General features: G+C 36.1%; 1 protein-coding gene across 1 annotated transcript in view; it reads left to right on the forward strand.

Moving 5' to 3' along the window:
* The first annotated feature begins 562 nt into the window (after positions 1-562).
* The window catches only part of LOC139121630 (tumor necrosis factor alpha-induced protein 8-like), a 56,041-nt gene continuing 33,907 nt past the window's right edge, over positions 563-22,696 (forward strand). The window contains exon 1 of the mRNA XM_070686683.1: positions 563-941. Within this exon, the coding sequence (XP_070542784.1) occupies position 941 (1 nt within the window). The 5' untranslated portion in view covers positions 563-940. The remainder of the gene's footprint in view (positions 942-22,696) is intronic.

Below are 22,696 nucleotides of genomic sequence, written 5' to 3' on the forward strand. Positions count from 1 at the left end.
AATCTACTGGACCTATTCATGGATAAGTTCGGAAAAGAAAAGAAAAGTTCTTTTGTTTTGTTTTGTTTTGTTTTGTTTGTTTGTTTGTTTTTCATTTCCTGGGCGATACATACTACAATTAGGCCAGCTTGTAAAATATAAAGGCTAAAACAAAATGATAAAAAGTCACTGCTTAAGCTTACATGTGATTTAATGCATAACTATTTTTTGAATGAGAAATTGCTTACCTTCGGCTGTGTGAAAGCACAAGGTTGGATGAATGCACTTCATCGGAACTGAACGTTGAAAGACACATCATATTTCTTCGTCCTATTTAAAACGGGGTTATCATTTTGAATGCTTCGGGATGCTGTTGGCCATAAGCAGACAGGGTTTTCCGAACAACCTGGTGCCCAGTTCACAAATCGTAGAAAGTGAAGTTTCAAAAGGCAAAGCTGTTACCAGTTCACGCTTCGGTCAACAGCAGACGACAATTTTAGACTTTTGGAGCTTCCATGTAGCGCCCTCTTGCGGCAAACTATAAAGGACTGGGCGAGTTTATATTTACAGCTAAAATAGGGGTAGAGACATGTGACCTGAGTTTACGATACTTATATCGATGGAAGTTTTGGAATATTTGTAGTTCTGATTGGATGAAACTGCTTTAGCTACTGCTTTTGCAATTCATTTTTGTGGCAATCACGAGGTTTTGAGCGCATGAGCGCAGATTCCCTATTCCACTTCAGTCTTTGACCCCTTGTTACAAATAATATGAAATGTATGACGTCACACCAAGCTTCAGGAAACACCTCAGCGGCGTCTGTGAACTGTGTGATGGTGTTCTTCATCTATAATTTTGAACGGTTATTTTACTCTTGTACTGGGCTTCACTTATAGAATTCGCCACAACAATAATCCGAGAAAGCTCTGGAGGTACTCTGTGCTGACGACCTGTGGGACAAGTAAGTAGAAACGTCACATCGTTGTTGTCAACTCGGGTTTCGTATATCGTTACATTGGTACATAATACACATCGATCTCCAACGCTAAATGGTTGGGGATCGTAACCCAGAACACCGGTGGCGATCGAGTGTTTTCACGTGCGTACAATGCATCACACCTGATCCAACATGAAGCACAACTGCGACCAGGGTGATTGCGAAAAGGGAGCTCGGCTGTCTGCGACCTCGCTCATTCCAATCACCTACATGGTGTTCAAGATTAATCGTAGGTGGACTTGCAATGAAAGACCTAGTCACAGTGGTGGCTAGGTATCGTAGAAATGCTGTTTGTTTGTTTTTATGTTAAGTTTAGTTCGCAGTAAATGTATAATGTGTAGTATGAGGGAGGTAGGAAAGGAGGGAGGGCTTAAGGAGAAGGGGGTTAACTTACGCTGTCACGAAATCGAACTAACGCCGTTAAGTGTCCGTGGATTGACTGTGGTCGCATGAAGACATTGAGAAGATCACCTGATATTGGATACCGTAACAGTGGCAATGCTCCCGTCAAAACAGGAAAATCAATAACGAGAGTTCCAGACGCAAGATGTATTAGTTGCACGTTATATTTGAGTTTTTTTTTTCGAGTCGGTGCGAGTAACGATTTGTTTGTTGCCCATCCAACCAGTAGAATCTTTGCTGGATTTTAATTTCATGGAGAGAAAACAAGGAAGCTAGGTCAGACGGGTCAACAACTGAAACGGCTGCCCAAGTATTATGGAACGTATATGTTTCGAATCTCGGGTTTCCAGTGTCGTTTTGATGATACTCATTTAAAATCAAGGGTGTAACATCCACACGTTTTATCGGAAAAGGGAGATACTAGTGTTTGCAACCACACTGTCTAGCGAGAATACTGCACAATGACGTTTGTTTTGATTCATAAACAGTTCTGTTTGCTCTCATACCCTGGTGGGTACTAGCACACATGTGTAAAGTGACTGAGTTTGAACTCGTTTTCAACTCAAGATGGCTTGTCAGCAAATAAGAACTACAAGCCTCCACACCATCTACTGTCAGCCAGTATTCCAGCATGTTCATTCTTGCCTTCATACCCAGAGTAATTCACGCATTGTTGATTCATTGTTCCCGAATTACTGTAGCACCAGTTTGAACTGTGCTCATAAATCCAGGGCTTCAATGTGTAACGAGTTCTGAGGGTGTGGAAGGAAAAGTTGAACCGAAAAGATTATTGGTTCAGTGGAGCAAAACGAAATTATTGTCAACCCTTTTCAGAGCAGTATCTTGTTTAGTCAAAAATTCAAATTTAACGGCTGTTCTGTCAGCTGTTCAGGTTGACAGGTTCTGTAACTGTTAATAAGTTACCATCTGATGTCATCAAGATTTCAAGTTGGTTTGTACTTCGGAAAAGGTTCAGATAGTAACAGGGCGGTGAGCCAATTATGTTGTGATTTATAGCTTGGCCACAGACTCGAGAGTGAGTGGGCTTTCTGTTGGTTCTTTTAGTGCAGACATCAGATTTGATGGGAATAAATCAATGATATTGGGTAATCACATTTGAGTGCGGCTTAATGTAAAATGTCTGTCAAGAACACGGACCAGACACTCTTGACAACTGTACTATGTGCATACCAATGCTCTTATTTGTTACTGCCCTGTCGTGGAACCATTGTCTTCCAAAATGAACAACACTTCACTGCAAAGTAGCCGTGATTGATCTTGATAAAGTGACCTGAGTGGTAAACCAGAGTGTAAAAAAATCAATTTTTGGTAGGGAAATGAGTATTCAAGCTCATAAACCGCGATATTCGAAATACCAATGTAAAGAAATGGCAAACATTCCAACAAGAAGTCCTGTGCTTCTCAACACTTGTAAGAGTTGCTTAAAATTTTTACCCCGTTTCAAAAAAAATTTGTTCAATATTTTAGAAAACAGTCAGTTAAACCAAAGAACAAGGCAGTTCAGAGTTTTTCCAATCAATGTACCTTTCTCAGGAAAAAAAGGTTGGAAGACGATTATTGTAATGGGAAGGTTTGTGCAGCACACAGAAGAACAGTTTCGAAACATTGTCAAACCTGTACTTAAAAGTAGACAATGCATCCACTTACGTAAAGTTTCAGACATTGTTTAAGCTTCTGAGATGAATGCACAGGTATGGTTTTACAAGACAATAGGTTTTGTGTGCTTCTATGGGTGTGATTACATTGTACTAGAGCATAGATGGCTGACGTACTGTTGTTTTCAGTTTTTCCAAACCATGATATTGAATACGACGTTCTGTAGTTGACCTACTGACAAATTTACCCTTTGTTTTTGTCACTTTTCCTTTCAATAGCGTATCTTAGGAAATTGCAAAACAGCCAGATAAATCTTTGTTGAAAGATAACACAAAAAATGTCAAAAACGCATCACATACCAGCAGTTCATTGGAAGCAAAAAAAAGGTACATCATATTACCATCAAATTTCTGAGAAACACCCTCTACTGGTAGATGAAAGTGTCTTTGACCAGAGAAAGACACATGGTGAAACAGAATCATTGTCTGAATTCAATATCATCGACTCTGCTTGTCAGACACAGACAACTTAATTGTCACTTATTCTATGAAATATTAGCATTTTGATACAGGTGATCTGAGGATGTAGATTGGTGAGTGACGCAGAGGGGGAGGGGCTGATATTTTGCTGTTTTAAGTGTCATATTTATTATTTTCTTTATGTGTCTGTTTATATTTATTGCCTTGCTTGATATGTCTGTGTCTCAGTAGAAAACAAGCATAGTTCCTTTACTACCACCAGGGTTTGAACAAACACAGTAATTAACTTTAAGTAGACTGTAAATGATATTGGCTTTGTCCGGTCCTCTGTACAAGTTTCGGTGCTTTATACAAGAGAAATGGCATGTTTAAAGAGAAGTGTATTATTGAAGTTTTATTACCTTTGGTGCCCTGAATTCAACTATCAGCAAGGAGGGAAAAAATAGGCTTTATCTAGTTTGAGATGTCAATGTCATGATCTGAGGCTACCAGTACTTTGAGTTGCTTTGAGATATGTACAATTTATTGCTCATGGCAACAGGATAGCTTTGAGAAAAAGACAGATAGCCAGGCAACATTTCTGCATCAGCCTTCAACAGAGGTTTTGATCCCCGTGCTATATTCACCATTACACAAAATTGAGTCAGCTCTGTGATTCCCAAATTGTCTCAAGGTGATCACAGACATGAAGATGTAATGAGAATGGTATTATCGTTGTATCCCCTGAAAGGTTATTTTTCTCTTATGGGAAAAAAAAAGTGATGACTCCGCCAGATTTCCTACTTTGTTGCCAGGTCGTCAGTCAATGGAAACTACACAACTGCTTTGATAAAGGTAGCAATCAATGTGATACTGTATAACAATAAAAAGGGCAAAATTAATTATCTGATCACCACCAATGCCAAATTACTTCACTAGAATAAAGATCTCAATGCAGACATTGAAGCAGACAATGTAAAACCCAAAACGAAAATTGCATTATTTATACAAGCTCAAACTCAGACAGCCAGGCACTAAAACAATCACATTTGCAAAACAAGTACCTGGCAGGTTATTCGTCGGTTTATAATGTAAATATTTTATGATGTATATATACTGTTCACATACACATTTATAGGACTAAACGATTATACATATGGAGAAGTGGTGGGCTGTTTTTGCTTGTATGTCTCTCAAGTGATTTTGAAGCATTCCATACGGAGTGTGCGTACCTTGACAGTTCACAGGCTATACAGTGTATGGTAAAAATAAACTGGCCAAACTCTAGAGTTACGCCAATGACTAGAATTGAATAATCTAAATAGTTTTCGGTGTAAAATAGATGAAAATATATTTCCCTCAGAGAATATTTGGAATCCTGTTTAGCTCTGGTTGAATTTTATTACATTGGCATTTGTATTTGTTTACAAGAGAAAAAGAAATAAGAATATTAGGCTGAAATTTTCTCATTTTTGTCGCTATTAGTTACTGTATTTGTCGTTGTTGATGGGAGAAAGATAGTTATAAGAATAAATTTTATCACAATGATGATGTACCAGGTATATCTTTTTTATTTCTTGACAAAAATTTTTCGCTTTACCCCTAGCAGCACTACACATTCTCAACAAATGGGACATTTATGGTCCACAAGAGCTGAATTTATTTTTTCACAAAGAAAATAAGTACTTTCAGTGGAGAAACCTACAAGGCATTAAGTGATCACTTGTATCCAAGCTGTGCCGTATAGTCACTGTGGTATGTCTGCTATAGCAGTTATGGAGTTAAGCGAAAGGTGTTGCATTCATACACAAATTCCTCCACTCCAGAAGTGAACAATGCAGTCGATTTCCTATGCATTTGGTGATTCTGTTTATCTGGGCGTCATGAACCCATAAGAAGGTGGCAAAAGGCCAGCAGCCGTGGGGGGATTAGCTGCGATCCAGGGATGACGTCAGTCAGGCAATTCAAAAATTGCCAAGTCGACAACTTCATCACAGCCTGATTAAGCATGGAGGTGAGAAGAAATCATCCTCAGACTGACTGTCGTCATATTATAATCAGATTTATAATCTGAGGGATGGGTTCACGAGATATTGAGAACAGCAATGAATTAAAGCAGGCATCAATTGATCATTTGATGCTGAGGTCACATGTAAATCTAGGTTCGAAAGATTACGTTTGCAGTCAGCACAAAACTTACAGTTATGTGTTTTGATATTATAACTTGACTATAATTTCAATTCTTGTATTCTTTTGGTTTCTATGGCTTGTTCCACCCATTCTATTACGTCACGGCTTTATAAACTTGTTGCTATTTGTTTTCCGTGGGAAATTTCCTAAAATATTATGACCGTTTGTTGTTTGTTGATGATTTCCACTAACTAGTTATCCTTGCAATCTTGTGGCTGTCAGTCTCTGAAAACAACGAGGGATTTCCCCATACTGCTTCATCATAGTGCCACAAAAATAAAAGCGAAGATACATCATATTTTCCATCACAAAATTGGCTCTTTCATGTTTTTAAAGGTCACTGCCGAAATTTCTTGTTAGCTACTATAGACTATAGTCTATAGAAGCTATTGGGATGGGTATCCGTCCGGCGTCCGGCGTCAGTCTGTATGTATGTATGTATGTATGTCCGTTTGTGAGGCGTCCGTCCACTCAAATATCTTGAGAACCGCAGTACTTACTGATTTGATATTTGTTGTGTAGATGAAAAATATGATTTTGAGAAACTAATTTTTGTAATTTTTTGATATTGTTGAAAATAGGCAAATTAATGCCAAAAAAGGCGTTTTTGGTAAAAAATCTTCTTCTTCATAACCGCTGGTCAGACAGCTTTGTTATTTGGTGTACAGGTCCCTAGGGATAACCCAACTTAGATTTGTTCAAATTGTGATGAAATATGCAAATGTGATGAAAGTGTTACATGATTCCTTCTAATGCTTTTGATGACCTTGAACTTCTTAAGTTTCAAACATTTGTCTCTTCAGTGTGCTTTCTCTCAGTACCTACAGTCTCAACTTATTCAACAGAACTTACTTACAATGTTAATTTGAAAGTTAAAATGAAAATACTGATAAAGGTTCTTCATCAATACATGTGTCACAAAAGGTTCTTCTCTACATAACACAGCAGAGCTCTGTCAACTGTTGAGTTACTTGTTTTTTCAAAACCGCTGGTCAGACAGCTTTAATATTTGGTCTACAAGTCCCTAGGATGACCTTAGTGAGATAATTTCATACAGTCAGGAAATACTTAAGTTTGTATCCATATCTATAGTAGCTTCAGGGACTTTGGCCCTATGTTTTTTGTGTTAGTGGTAGTGTGATATACTCATGGTCTCATGCAATAATAACTAGTTAACTAGATCATAAATATTCAAGTTGCAAGTGAAGTGCATGTAGTGGATATATAAATCAATGCATTATCCATCGAGATCCATCGTGATATGTAGCTGTCAAATTTGAATATATAAACTTTAAGGGTCTTTATCAGTACAAGTTGCTATTGTTTGCAGTCATTTACGCTGACTGCACATTCTTGTAAAAGATGCTACCCATTCTGACATCAAAGTTCTGAAGTCTGAATGAAAACAGTTTAATTCATTGTACTGTTAGTATATTTAATCATTAATAATATATTCCTGTATTATGTTGCTTTATAACGATCATCAAAATATTTTCCAGATATTGCATTCAAGGCCTTTCAAGGAAAGTTGTTTTCTTTGATGATGAAACATTCAATTATTCAAATTAGAGTTTTCTGCAAGATACAGAACACATATTTATAATTCATAAAATAAAGATACTACTTGTAGTTTACAAAGAACATGATAATTTCAGAACATGATAATTTTAGAACCTGAATTTCTTTTTAACCCAGTGATGCATACATGTCATTGTGTGGTTTGCATATATATAATATAATTTGTTGTACACTAAAAAGGGCACTATGCCGAGTACCATGCCCCTTTAATCTTACATACATCACAAAAATGAATGAAAATTGACAGCTAATGTTCTTTGGCCTTTTGCTTTCAAATCCCTGTTAACTGTGCCATAGTAAATGGTGAACTTGGAGGCAAAATGGGGAGAGATCTGGGGAGAGATTAACTGTGGAAAAATGACCCAGTATTTTTAGAAATCCATTTCGATACAGAGTGTCTGCCATGAACTTGAGCTGTCAGATACATTCAAGTGCATGTCATCTCAAATCTGAACCCAACCACGGAGTAATTCATGTATTAAAAATCAAAGTCATGAGCTATGTCGTTAAAGCAGTGTTGAGTTAATGGAAAAGAAAGCGTATTCATGTGGACATGTAGGTTTAGTATGATGGCTGTCACCGTGTTGTGTTCACGGATTGAGAAAACTCAGCACGGACATAGACTCACTGCTTGACACTGCGAATTCCAAACCATTTAACTGGGGACTACTTAACCTTTTCAAATATTGCACAGGTATGTTGACTCAAAATCCATCTTAGGAAATCTCTGTTTTCTGCCCCATACCTCTCTGTCAATGATTGCAGATGAGTGTTTTCCTTGAGCTGGGATGATCTACCAGTCAGATCATAGTGTGTGGCTATACTGCCTTTCTTTACTACCAGTACTATATAAAAAAATACTTTAACAAATAGTTTTAAATATTTTATCTTTTCTTTTAAATCTTTCATCAAATGGTGATACAAATCATATTTCCCAGCTTACTTGCTGGTAGTTCAATGACTAAAGAACTTAAGAATGGCTTGATTTTAAGATTCTTAAAATCTATCCGTGATGTACTCCATGAACTGTAATAATTTCTGCTGTGCTTGTGTAAGACATGCTTGCTGATATACTAGTAGTATGACTATTAGACAGTACAGTGCTGATGAATAAAAAAGGCAATACACTACGTAGACGCCTAAATGATAGAAATGATTGGCATGCCATATTTCATTTTCTTTCATTCATATCCATACGGCAAATCGATAAAACCAATTCACTGCATCTGTCGCCATAGCAACCGCTGTCATAGGAGATACAAGGCGACTGAAAAATGTCAAGTTGCACTTATTTATTCCAGCATCACTTTGATATGGGCAGCTTCCTGATGATAGGTGCGTGTCAAGACACCTCCAAGTGTCTTGGTACAACTCCTTGACAGTATCTTCAAAAATTGAAGAGGGATGCTGTCAAATAACCGATCATGTCTGTCATGAGCTGGTCCTCTAAAGGTTAACTTCCAATGAAAAGTATCTTCACATTTAATAAAGTCAGTTTAACCAAATGCTTCAAGTTCAAATTGAGTGTGTAGTTTACCTGTGACAGGTGGAAATCCGAAGTTCACCCAACTGGAAAACTGAAGATGCAAATTATTACATGTACTCAAGCCATATGATAATTGTACCCATGCCATTTTATCCCTGCCGATGTGACCGAATTCATGAGATATAGAAAGTGCAAAATGACCCAGAATTTTTTGTTCCTGTCAAAACAAGAAACTAGGAATGCCTTTTGGTAAAACTGGCATTTTCAAAGAATTTTGTATTTCACCATGCACAATGTATCTACCGGTACAAGGACTTAGATATGGGTGACACTTGCCAGTAAAATTGCTACAGAAATGATTTGCAGATTGCTAAAACTAGAATGTATGCACTAGTGCACACATGCATTGAACATACCTGTTGGCTAGATTCCAACTTTTTCTGTAGCTTATGTTAGCCTCAGGCAATGACAAAAATAATTGTTTATTTTAGAGAATATGTTACGCTTTTTTGCTCTAGGTAGAATGCATTTGTTTAACTTAATGTAAATGTTGTCAAAACTTTCTTAACGTCTTACGTTGAGAGATTACTGGTAAAAGTTCAGCTGAACTTTTTAAATTTGCATGTGTATGGGACTCTACACACTTATTTGACAGCATATCATACAAATGTACTGCTGTCTATGGTACGATCAGAACCTGTACCTTATTGCAACGAGTTTATAGAGAAGTATTTGCAGTAATGAGGCATTTGCTACAAGGTACAGTGTAATGAGCTTTTTCAGGCTTTTACACTGTATTTATTGACAGGACATTGGACAGTCCATATATACGGGCAGGCAAACAAATTACGTCGTTCTGTGAAGTCGAAGTGAGATGCTTCCTGTTTCATCCAGCAATATACATTTATCGTGTGGAAAATGCTGATATGTGATAATACAGGGCAGATGATTGGCTCCTTCCTCTTTCACCTCTCATGCCAGTATTGAATACCTACAAGGCGTAAACATAGTGACATAAATGTACTTCTCTGAGTCGCGTTCAGGCACTCTATCTTCTAGTAAGAGTTTACTGTCTGAAAACCGAAGGTGCTCATGGTTACGGTATCCATGGTTACTTATATGTAGTGGTGATGTAATACTGAATACTGCATAATCTTAGAAGTGTATACTTTCAGAATGCACACAGGCAGTTCTTACATCTTCATCGTCAGTCTGCACATATCCAAATATATTGGATGCTTCATAATGAAGTTCAAATGATTCAGCTCTGGAACTGTTTGTAAAACATATCAGAATGTCCTTTACATCATACAGTATTCATTCACTGCCACCTCCTGCATGTGTCTGTCAAAAACACTCACAAAAGTGCAAATTATCAACAGGAGCAGTTGATTATTGTGAAAAGAAAGTCTGGACTATAGCCACCATACACACTATAAAACTGAACAGTATTGTACAGGTACAGATAATTGTAATTGTTACTAGGCTGTTCACACTGACAAAATAGTGCTGGCCAAATCAAATTGAAGGTTCAAAATATTCTCATCAAAGGTGATAGATATTTCATGTATCCACTTCCTGTAATGAAGTGCAATTGTTAGATGAATCGTATGCATTATGAAGGTTGTCGTTCTCTGTTTTCTCACCAGAAGATGTGAGCAAGGCCTGCGTATTTTTGCCTTTTCTAACTCGCTGTAAATATTCATAAGTTTTGTGACATTTGTATGACATTTATCACAATTTTATTATTTCATAAACTATCTAAGAAGATTTACTATTATTTCCTAAGGGTGTGAAGAAGATTGACGTGAATTAATTTACTTTAATATTTGTACATCATGCCTATATTACTTTAATCATGTATTTAACTTCTGCCTTGTCCTAATAGCATCTCAGCCCAACGTATATGATGAATACAGTAGCACAGCTACACGTACTTCAGTGGCATTTGCTGTTAATATGGATGGTAATTCTAGTACCAGGGCAAGTATCTTATGTTGATGAAAAGAACCGCTCACGAAAAATCAGTAATTTACAGTGGATTTAGCTATGATATATTTGTGTCAAAGTTCTGTGCTTTTTGTAGCATTAGAATTTTACATAAGCTGCTGCAATTGTGTTTCCTGAGAATAAAAAAAGAGAAAAGTGACCTAGTTTCAGCTGCATTGATGTATGTATGGAGCTGATGAAAATTACACGAGAGTGAAAAGAGGGATTTAAGAGATCTTCCTTTATTTATGCGTTCTCACTCAGTGCACAAGTGGGTAAAATGGTATCACTAGGGACACAGCCTATATCATTCTGTAAGGAACATACTTGTGATGTAATGACCATGTCACCACTCACCTTTGACCTTTGGTGACATGGTCATATCACACTTGCATTTTCCTTCACTGAACAAAGGAATGTATATAAATATAATGTACTTATCACATGCACAAGCCATGAAGTCATTATTTTTTGGAAAATCAAAGGTTTAGAACTTCTTTTTGAATAATATGAATACAGCATGGGCAAGTCGCCAATAATTTCTAGTATCTATTTCCAAATACAAACTACGAGATGCAGTTGACTGCTCACTGAGAACACTTCAGCTTTAATTTACCGATTACTTCTATTTAATTTTTGTCTGTAGATCTACTGAATATACATTTCCATATTTTTTGATGTTTTATGTCTTCTGATTATCTGTCTTTGATTCTAAATTAAGATTATCGGTCAAGAGATTGTTTTTGTTAAATTTTGGCTGTTTTGATCGACGTTAACCCCTAATGAACATCAATCTGTCCCTGGTGATAAGGATGTGTTATACATCAACACCCACTCATGGCATTTTGGCATTTGATCTTGAATACAGGAAGATTTTACCAACAAATACAGGTAAAATAGCTGTGATACTTCCATGGCTTTCCCAAAGAAGTAAAACAAGTACACACAGTTGAACTCTTGACACTTCAGCATGAAATTAGAAAAACATAACAAACAAAAGCAAGAGTATCATGTGGAAATATATGAAAACCCAAAGTTGATGGAGTTTAATTATATATGCTATTATAACTTGCTTTATTCATGATATTGTGCGATATTATACATTTCTTTGATACTTTTGTTCAGTTTTTTAATATTCTGCAGCAAATTTGCATATTTTACAAATTTTCATCGGCTATTAAAAGTTAACTGATCTGCTTCTGTATAGCTTAAAAACACTGCAGTACTGTCACTGTATTTGCATATGAATATCAATAGTCTGCATGTACATGCATATGGAATCATGTGTCTATCAAGAGTTTCTGTTACATGACTCTGAAAGATAAGCTCATAATCATCATAATGATGATATGCATTGACATTGATATCATATTGAACATCCAATGTGATATGACCCATAAACATTGGTAATTGTGTTTGCTCAACTTTTAAAGTACCCCAGACGTACCATGCAATGCTACAAAGAGGAAATGTTTGAGGATATCTGAATTTGTTTTGATGCCATTTTTTGCCATCACTTCTGACTCGCTGAAAATAACATGTTAATGCGATGTGTCTACACCGACAACATCCGTGTTCTGAATTTAATCGCAAATTAATCATCAAATATTGATTGTGGTTTCTTTGAATAATTAAGTAATACACATTTATTATTATGCTATGATTAATATGTGATCAGCGTGTTTGGATTCAATGTTGATAAATGTGATAAAATATTTCATACTTAATGAAGCCAGACTATGATGGAATTGGTAATTAAAATGTGTTTTGATGAGCCTATAATACTCATTTTTTACTGTTCCCATGGAGGAACTGTCAGTAGAGTGATGTGCTCCTGCAAATAAAACTTCGGAAAATGTCAGCTTCTAAATACTATGGGTAATAAAATGCCAGCATCTATAATATATAATTACAAACATTTCAGATGCAGTCTTTTCTGAGATCATTGTTTCCCATCACTGATGTCTGTGCTAAAATAAAACTTCTGGTATGTGAGACAAGAGCGATCCTTCTTTGATCTGCTTAATTGGAGTAAGCTATGCAAACATTGTCAATGACAGTAATGCATTCACTTGCAGCTTTCGGTTACAGCTGGCCGAGTGCTGCATCTGGATTATTGAAAAAGTATGTGTTCTGCACATCAGTGAACAGAGATAGAGAGAGGTAAAATAATGAGTAGAATATAGAAGACTTCTTATTAAAGCAAAAAAAACTAATTATATTGATCTCTTCTGCTGAACAATGCATTTGTTTCATCAGCAAGACTGTTCCACAAATAGACCAACAATATTGGTATGTGGCCGTTACATTCTTGCACGCCAAGTAAAACAAGAAACATACAACTAACATGAATTGTCCTGAATGAGTTAAGTGTACTGTTCTTGATATCACTCATGTTCTAGCTGCATCCAAACAAAGATATTTTCACCCTGAAATATGTCTGGAATGTTTCAAGTATTGCTCAGTTCTTCTTGTTATTTTCAGGTTCAACGATAGGAAAAAGAGCTGAAAATCAACCTACAGCTGTACATGTACATATTATTATTATAGACTTTATTTCATACCAATTGTCCATATAACAGCGAAAGAAAATCTGTTGATAAAAATACACAGTTTGGTTAACTTATACCCCCAAAAGGATATATGAGTATATACATAAGCAATTTATGTTGTGTCTCTGGCTGTATTTTTAAATTGATGAAATGATATATGACAGAAAGAAGAATGAACTGTTAATTCTTTTTACTTCCACAGAAATTAAATGTAGAGACAGGCAGAGAGATATTCTCTGAAAATTAGGGTGAGCTTGTCATGATTGGTATGAATAATTGCTAAATTTAATGAGTATAGACTGCCAGTTTTCAAAAGGGAAAATTACCTGTGGTCTCAGCAAGAGAATGAAGACATTCAATTAGTATGCAGTGATTAGAATTGAAAACATTAAAATTGTTTCAGCAATTTGATATGAGATATCTGTGTCTGGCATTGATACTAGTGCAAAAATGGCACTATCATTAGCAATTGATACATGCACCGTTTTTTCTCTGTGAAATGACCGTACAGATATCCATTCCACTTTGTATTACTTAACGGTTAATTTTCACGTTTCATGCTCTCATGGACACTTGTTTGGTGTTCTGCAAAGGAATGTTATCACTCATCCGGCATCAGTTTCTCTCTACAATGTTGAGAATTTAAGGCTTGAAATCTTGTGTGTAAAGAATTTGACATGGCTAGGGTTCTACATGTAGTGGCTATAAAACGGCCATGCCTGTCTGGTTCTTGAGTTTCAAAGTTTTGTCTGCCATGCTACACCACAAGTGTTTCATCAGGTGTTTATAGTAGCAGGGAGCCCTTTGCATTCACTCTGGGTGTTTGTGTTGGTAATTCAAGAAGGTCTGGCAGCAGACTTCCTCAATCAAAATGCTGACCCTAGTGTCCTGTTGTCTTTCCGTCAACTGTCTCTGTGATTATTGCAAAGATGTTTTCCCAGCATCCACTATAACCGTTCACACCCATGACCGCAGTGTCAAGAGTATCATAAGATGCACTTTTACAGCCATGTGATGTGTGATCACAGGTCGATTAGGCATTATATTTGTGATGAATTTTCCTATTATTATCATAAAAAATAATTATGAATATTAATAAATTATTAATATGAATGTTACAGAATATTATAACTTTTTTACTCACAATGTCGTCTACTTTGTGTAAATGCTGACTGGAAACTCCATTGTTTTGATAATTATGATTATTAATAAATTATGATTATGATTAATAAATTTATATTTTACACATTGTAATGTGCTTATGTGAACAACCCTCTGGAAACCCTCATATAGTTTCACAATCTATGCCAAAATATACAAGTGACACCATTGCCCAGGTTCAGTCTACGGCGAGAGTTACCATTGCCCAGGTTCAGTCTACAGCGAGAGTTACTACACAGTGTATATAATTATATACACGGTGTAGTAACTCTCGCCGTAGACTGAACCTGGGCAATGGTGTCACTTGTATATTTTGGCATAGATTGTGAAACTATATGAGGGTTTCCAGAGGGTTGTTCACATAAGCACATTACAATATGTAAAATATGACTTTATTAATCATAATCATAATTTATTTATAATTATAATTATCAAAACAATGGAGTTTCCAGACGGCATTTACACAAAGTAGACGACATTGTGTGTAAAAAAGTTTTAATATTCTGTAACATTCATATTAATAATTTATTAATATTCATAATTATTTTTTATGATAATAATAGGAAAATTCATCACAGTTATAATGCCTAATCGACCTGTGGTGTGATCACATGGAGGCGTCAGATCTGTCTTGTCTCTGACTGTGAATTACACAGTAAAATTTGCTGTCAAAACCTATTAGAAGCCTTGATCTAATCTACAACACAATTTAACAACATATTGTGCTGTTCTATCATATTAATTACCGAATTCTATTTTGTCTGTTAACCTTTTACCATGTGGCTGAACTACTGCAGTAGACAAAAATACTGAAACATTCGGTAATTTTAGTTCTCCGGTGATCATGATTCAGTTAATTGGTGTTTATGATGCTGGGAACATCAGTGCTGTATGAGCTTCTCATAGTCACTGGGTTTCCCTGTGGCCAATCTGTCATGGCTTAAAATGATAGGGACCAGGTGCACTGCTATCAGTATGTGCCCTACATGTCTGATAATCTCTGACTGTGATCCTGCTCTGTTTTAGTCGTATCCCTGGGCAAATATTTTTGTTTTATTTTAACATAAATCACATGTAAAGTGACCATTTCATGATTTGAAATTGCAGTTGGGATGTACATTTCAGCTGTTTGAGAAAGGGCTGCAAAACAAATTTGTAGGCTTTAAATGTGTTATTACGACGAGAGAAGTGAATAGCGGATGTTGTAATGACCAGGTAACTGAGATGTAAACTTTGCTGTACATGTGTATTTGGCCATACTACTTGCCCTGTTACCATTGTATGTTGAAAACGATCTCATGTATACATTTTTACCCAGTTCTCTCAGGATATGCACATGTACTGATTATAGTGTATGGTTTGTACCTGCAGCCTCATTGTGACAAATGTCAATTCTCTGACTCTTTGTTATGAAATTAAGCTTCATTCTTCATGTCAAAGATGTCAATTGCCTTGGTCCCATCGTGTGTATAGAGTGCCGTTATGCTGACAGTGTAATGCCTTTCATATCACAGTGACAGAATAAATCAACACACAATGAATTCTGAAAGTACATGTTTGATCTATACTTTTCTTTTGTGCAATATAGAACAAGAATTCTATGGTGTTTATGCTGATAGATTGGTATTATTAGACCATTGGATTAAAAAAAGATGCCTTTACGTGTGATCTGACCCTGGGATTGAAGAGCATGCCTTTAAGTATGGTCAGTCAGTAATTCCAGATGGTGCATCAAAACTAAATAAGAAATTGAGACAAAACATTCCTTAAGAAAGTATAAAGTGAACATTAATGGCTAAATTGGCCTCCAATGGCAAATGTATATAATAGGCCTCATTGTCAGATGTCATGTGGTTTAAGCAATAATGGTCAAAGCAATAACAATATATACTACAGTAGAATTAATAAACATGTTGGTTTGAACTTTTTGAATCCAACGTGAATTAAAAAAAAAAAGAAGCTGGACTGTTTACGATAGATCACACATGTACATGTATGTATTGTCTACAAATGTGAGCAATGTTTTTGATTGAGAGTAATTTGCCGAGACTTATTTTTCAAATTTTATTCCAGACGCCCTCGAAAAGGACACTTTGAATGTAGATATCAAACAGATACTTTAATTTATACTTACTGGTATCAGTCTCTTTCATTGACATACATGTATTATAAGGTAGACAGAACTGTTGTAATACTGGTCAACTCGAGGATGTCCATTGTAAAACCATTGTAAAGATGTAAAGAACATCATAAAGAATATTAAAGACACAATAAAAATTCCAGGTATATGCCGATAAAATCCCGGAAGTACTAATACATTAGTTTAAACAATACAGCTATAATCTATGTATCAGCCTAGCCAGCTAGCCAGGATAACAGCCCTTACTCTTTAGAGATGAAAATAAAGTTCCTTTACATTAAACCAAAGTGAATGTCATAGCATCTTTGTCCCCTTGAGACCAGTGCACTAGGTATAATTACATTTTGGATCAATGTGACAGCTACATAGCATGCTGATACAAGGAATGTATGCTTTTCATACAGTACAGGTGACATGTTCTCTTAAAATGAGCACTTATGATAATTTTGTGGTCAAAAGTGAAGAGTTAATTTAGTTCTTCTAGGGAACGTTAACCTGTGTACATGTACAGATATGTTTGTATTTCAGGGCGGTGCTATTGCTAGATTCAGTTAAAGCTGTAAAGTTGTAAGTAATGTTGAGTCAGATTTATGCTAGGAGTAATTTTCCATACAGGTATTCCTTGAAACATTGAAGTCATAGTCAAGACTTAGCTTAGGCTGAATCTGAGCTATTCTTTCTTTCCAAGATTGTCTCTATCTGTCAAATATGTATATATGCACAGGCATGTACATGTTCAAGAAAGTGATTCCCAGAGTAGCTTTGACCATTTTCACAGCCAAGGCTTTTACAAGCAAAGTGAATTGAGAGTGATTGATGGCATCTTTCTTGAAATCAGATAATATCATGACATTTGAAAAATGACATGGTACTGTCGTATCTTCTTCAGAAAGTCCCAAAAGGCATTTCTCACCCTGTTGTCTCTCAGCCATGCGTATAAAAGGATCGAAATACATTGATCATCTGCAGCATAAAAAAAATCTCAGGTATTGTCCAGTCAGTTTTGTTTCTCTTTTAAGCCTTCTTCGGTTATAAAAGAAGGTATTTTGTTATCTATGCAGCCTTGCTTGTCTTAGAAACCAAACAACAAAGGTGCAGTACTTTCACTCTAACGAGTTTGTGTAGGAAGGTAGATTAACATGTGAAAAGGATTGTGTTGTGAAGATGAGCTGGTGTCAATCACAGTATGCAATCTGCTGGTTTGGTTCTCAAAACTTTTCAGATGTTGACTTTGGTCAGTCTCAACGCATTCTTGTCATCTTACAGTGGGTTAACATTGAATGATATCATTGTGCTGGTTACAAATGCATTTAAAGATTTTCAAATTCCTGACAGGAAATCCTCTCAGAGGATACATGTACTGTATGTATCAAGTTTTAAAGTTACTGTAGTCTGGTTCAAGCAGTCAATTTCAAGGCCACACTGACTTAGCTTGCCAATATCTTCTATTGTTTGAAAATCAGAGTCAAGATGTGACTTTCAGTTGCAGATATCCAAGTTTCTTGTTTATGCCTGGACAAATCTTTGCCCCCAGAATGCATCTGTCCCACACTGCGTAATTGATTTTGCACAAGTGTAAACAACATAGACTGTGTCCCTAGCAAGAGTTTGAAATTTTTCTTTTGATTCGATGAATGTTACAGGCTGTAACAATGATTGCATTTGAAATTTGTGACTACAACAACCTTTACAAACAATCTTGTGGATGTATGGACCATAGATGGATTGATAGTAATTTAAGTATGTGTACATGTGCATAAGTGATGAACATGTTTAGCACAACAATTCTCAGTGACATCCGGTTTGACATGCATATTGCATATATATTGTTTTATAAATTAAAAACCTAACAGTGTATTGATAGTGTACTTCATGAAGCCGATGATAACCCCTGTGACAAATATTTTATGTGTAACATTTTAGCCATGTACTGGATATGTCCATCTCACTCATCCACACCTCCCACCCAACCCTCCTTACCAATAGGACACCCATTATGGTACATGACATAAAAGTAAGCTAGAGTGAATAATTTCGTCAAAAACAAAAAAGGACAAAAAATGTATTCTTGGTGTGGTTGCTATTCCTGTAGCTGCAGATTATTCAATGAACATTTGAATGTTCCTTTCAGTTAAAACAGGCTATAGCTCCAAGTTATTTTTTTAAGCCTTTTATACAATTAGTTCACAGTCTGCATTGTGAAGCGTTGAAGCTTGCGTGCCACAAGGTATTGTGTAATGGTGTGTAAGCTACATACAGATCATGGTTTTTAAACAGATTACAAACGTCTCCTGTCTGTTTATCAAAATGATGAATTATGGCCAAAGTACTCCATTCAGATATAAATCATTTGAAAACTGCCAAACCTGTCATAAAATTTACATACTAGTTGTGAGCGAATTATATTCCTATCCACAAGCCCACAAGCTAGTACATACAGTAGTGTACACAGATCAAAAACCCCACCTTGATCAATCTCCACAAGACCTGCTAGTCAACATTTTAGTAACCAGCTGTATAATTCACTAGTCCATATCCATTTGGATATGTTTAAATTTTTAACTAAAAGCCAGCCTATGAGCTTTGGCTGCTGGAATTTGCTCTGCCATGCATACAAACAATTTTTTTAATTCTGACTGACAATAGGCTTACTATAGGAAGGAGAACTTATTTTCAATTTGAAAAAATCTCATATGAAATGTAAGGTAATGATATTCTTAAAATTATTTTGATTACAGTTCCCTTGAGTTGTAAAATAGTAAAAGTTATCTTTATAAGGATATGCAAATCAAAAGATTGTGATCAGACTTGAAAGAAGTACAAATATGTCAAAATCACAATGAAACACATACAATATGTTGTAGGTACACGTAACAGCCTTATAATGGAAACATGTACTGCTGGGAGGCAGTACAGTTTATACTCTCCACTAGACACATGTAAAGAACTCAGTGGAACAGCCATAAAATTTTGAAATATAGGTTATATAATTAAGTAGACACGACAGAGACCTTCCATATGTATTTCATTTTTTTGAAGAGGTCAGCACATTTTAATTGGTTCCATTGTTAAATGTACTTGGACTGACAGGAAAATGTGTTTTAGATGCAGGAAGTATGCCATTACTTTTAGGAGCCTATACTTTCCATTATTTGACTGAGAATTATTAATGTGAAGGACTCAGATCTACATCCTGTTCAAGGTTCAATGAAACTTCAATGCGGACAAAAATATTGCTCCTAAAAATGAGTCATAATTTAATTTGGAGTCAACATTAAGTATAACTGAAGCCACTAATGAAGCCTTGGAATAAGGTCACCATATTTAACATAGATGTGATGTTCAAAATCAGTAGGTTTTTGGCATTACTATTTTCATTTTTGGGGCACTGTGCCTGGTAAGGTTCCTATAAAATCAGGTTTCACACTGTTTGTTAACCTAGCAGATAGTAGATATAGCTTTGTCTATTTACTTAGCCAGGTCATCTAGATGGTGCTTTAAGTGGTTGAAAGAGTGTTTACATTAGCCCCTCTAAGGTATCATTGCAGCTTGTTGATGCAGTTTGGCCAATAGGAGATGATGTGTGTTTACTTTTAAGTGTGAGGTTACAGCACTGGTGCAGTGCACAACATTATGCAGAAGAAACCGCAGTTGCATTCTAGTGTCACAAGTTATACACACCATGCATGTATAGAAGGTCTTCAATGATCTAGTGATCAAGGCAGTATTTGATCTGTTTTGGCATATTGCTGCAGACAATAAACAAATGAATTCATGGCCAATTTGTTTACATTTATAGCTGCCTCCCATCATTTAACCCATCATTGAGCAGATTACAAAACCCTGGGTACTCAAAATATTCCATTGGGACCGGTTTGCTGGCTACAACCTTGTAAATCTCAAACCAGCTATCATTAATGGGAAAAGCAATTAGTGGGCTGATTTCACACCTAAGAATAAAAGGAAGGAATAGACCCTATTATCCACACATTTAGGTAGAGGCCTGAATAACTATCAAAGGCATACAGCTGTATACAGACAACAAAAGATCTTGCTGTTTCCATGAAGGTCATATAGTGTGTTGATGTGACCTTGAAATATTCCTTGCCAAAACTTCATGCAGTACCACTAATGCCTACATATTCATCTTATCTGAGCATGTGATTTAATAAGTGAAATTTAACTCATGTACAATGTCAATTTAATGTCTCTTCTAAAATAGCTGTGGAACAAAAATATATTTACTTAATTACATTTGATTGTAACATAGGATAACTTGTGCTGCAGTAGTCTAGGCCATTGTCTAAATTCATTTCCTTGCTGCGTTTTGAGTGGATGCATGTTTTATAATGCATGTTCAGTATTTATATTTAAATCAATGCCAGCAGCATTCTACCTGAAACCCTTACATCCCCATTTGCTAGGTGCAAGGGTCCAGCTGTACCATTGAAAACCACTTGTGAAGAATGTACATCGTTTTGCCGAGAGGATAAAACCAGATTTTCTGTGTGCGGCACCGTAGTATTGATTTTGCCCATGGTAGTGATATTGAAAAGCTTGCTCAAGTAACTCTCTCATGGCTAATACTCATACATGTGATGTCCTTCCTGCCCACGTTTCTTGAGCGGCTATTATATGTGTAGGACGTGTGTGCGTTTAATGTGTTGGTTTGCTCCTAGCATAGTGCTGGGCTCATCTGGTGAAATTCAGTTTTCTCTCCTAGCTGCGTATGAAGGAAGAAACTCAGAAATAGGGCAGTCATTCACCTCATCTAGCAGAGAGAGAAAGAAAGAAAGGGGAGACAGACAGACAGACAGACAGACAGACAGACAGATCTCACAGACAGATAGACTGATGGGGAATACGCAGGGCATTGAAGCAGTGTGATGTATATTAAGCAGTCTCTTTAAACAATGTTCATCGTTCAAGATGTTTTAAGGAAGGGCGTGCTTTTTGCAATCAGAATTTCACATGCAATAGTGAGTAAGATGTGTTCAACCCTGATACGAGTACTTCCAAGCAATTTGTACAAAACTATCGATGTCCAGATACAGTACATGTATGTGACGTATTTCCTGGACCTAATGTCTAATCAAGGCAATGTGAGGGGGTGAAGGTGTTCTCAGTGATGGGTTGAATAAAAACTAAAACCGACACTCTGAAAATATTTATTTCAAAACAGCATCACTATAATCACTTGCTTATCAATTATATCTTTGATCTTTCATTCTGTTTTTTATGGTTTAAACAAACCGCAATTTTTATTTTATAATCAAGATCATAAAGGGGTTACCATTGTAATAGAAGTTTGCTCTACTCTCTTACTAGAACAGGCACAAGGCATCAGATCAATTATTTCAGAGCTCATGGTACACAAGAATTCGGTAGTAAATCTTGGTTGTTAAAATATTTAAGTGATGGTGTTTCAACTTCATTTCAGAAAAAAATAAAGGGTTTATAAATCTTTCAAATGAAAACCCAGGACTAAATATATGGAAGGTTTGTTTTAAACCAGAATATTTCAGATTCCAAAAGTGTTGCTCAGAATTCCCTGATTTACAAGTACGAAGGATCAGAGGATGGTTTGAGGATTTTCCCAATCATATGCTTACAATGGAATCTGGAAAATTTGGTCAGTTCTGTAGAATTACCACTTGGCTTTACCGTACACACGCTGATCAGTGACATTCCAATCTTGAACTGATTAAGGAGGGCTGTATTCATTTTCCTGTTTGTGCCCTGTCTGGCACAAACAGCTAACACAACAGTTCTTTGTGTACAAGTCAGATCAGTGGAAAGCGATATGACCTGACAAATTTTATAGCTGACATTCAAACACAAAAGAGGGCCAGTGCTGTATATTTACATGTAATTTACGCTGTTAATCATAAAAGCAAATCAAGCGAAACTTTTATGATAAGTTACTTTCAGTTTTAATCATGAAGCTTTTTAAAGCTTCAGCAAACAAAATTTTGTGACGCTTACCAAGTTTTGCTCCGAGTAGATGCACCACCCATTTCATGAATTAAGTTCTTCTGTTACAGCTGAAATACCTAGTGTTTGCCTTTTCAATGCACTGTATGTACATGTATACATGATATTGTTATTATTGACAATCAAATTCATATGCAGCCAGAAATTCAATT

This window comes from Ptychodera flava, chromosome 21 (genome assembly GCF_041260155.1).
Source record: "Ptychodera flava strain L36383 chromosome 21, AS_Pfla_20210202, whole genome shotgun sequence".
Lineage (NCBI taxonomy): Eukaryota > Metazoa > Hemichordata > Enteropneusta > Ptychoderidae > Ptychodera > Ptychodera flava.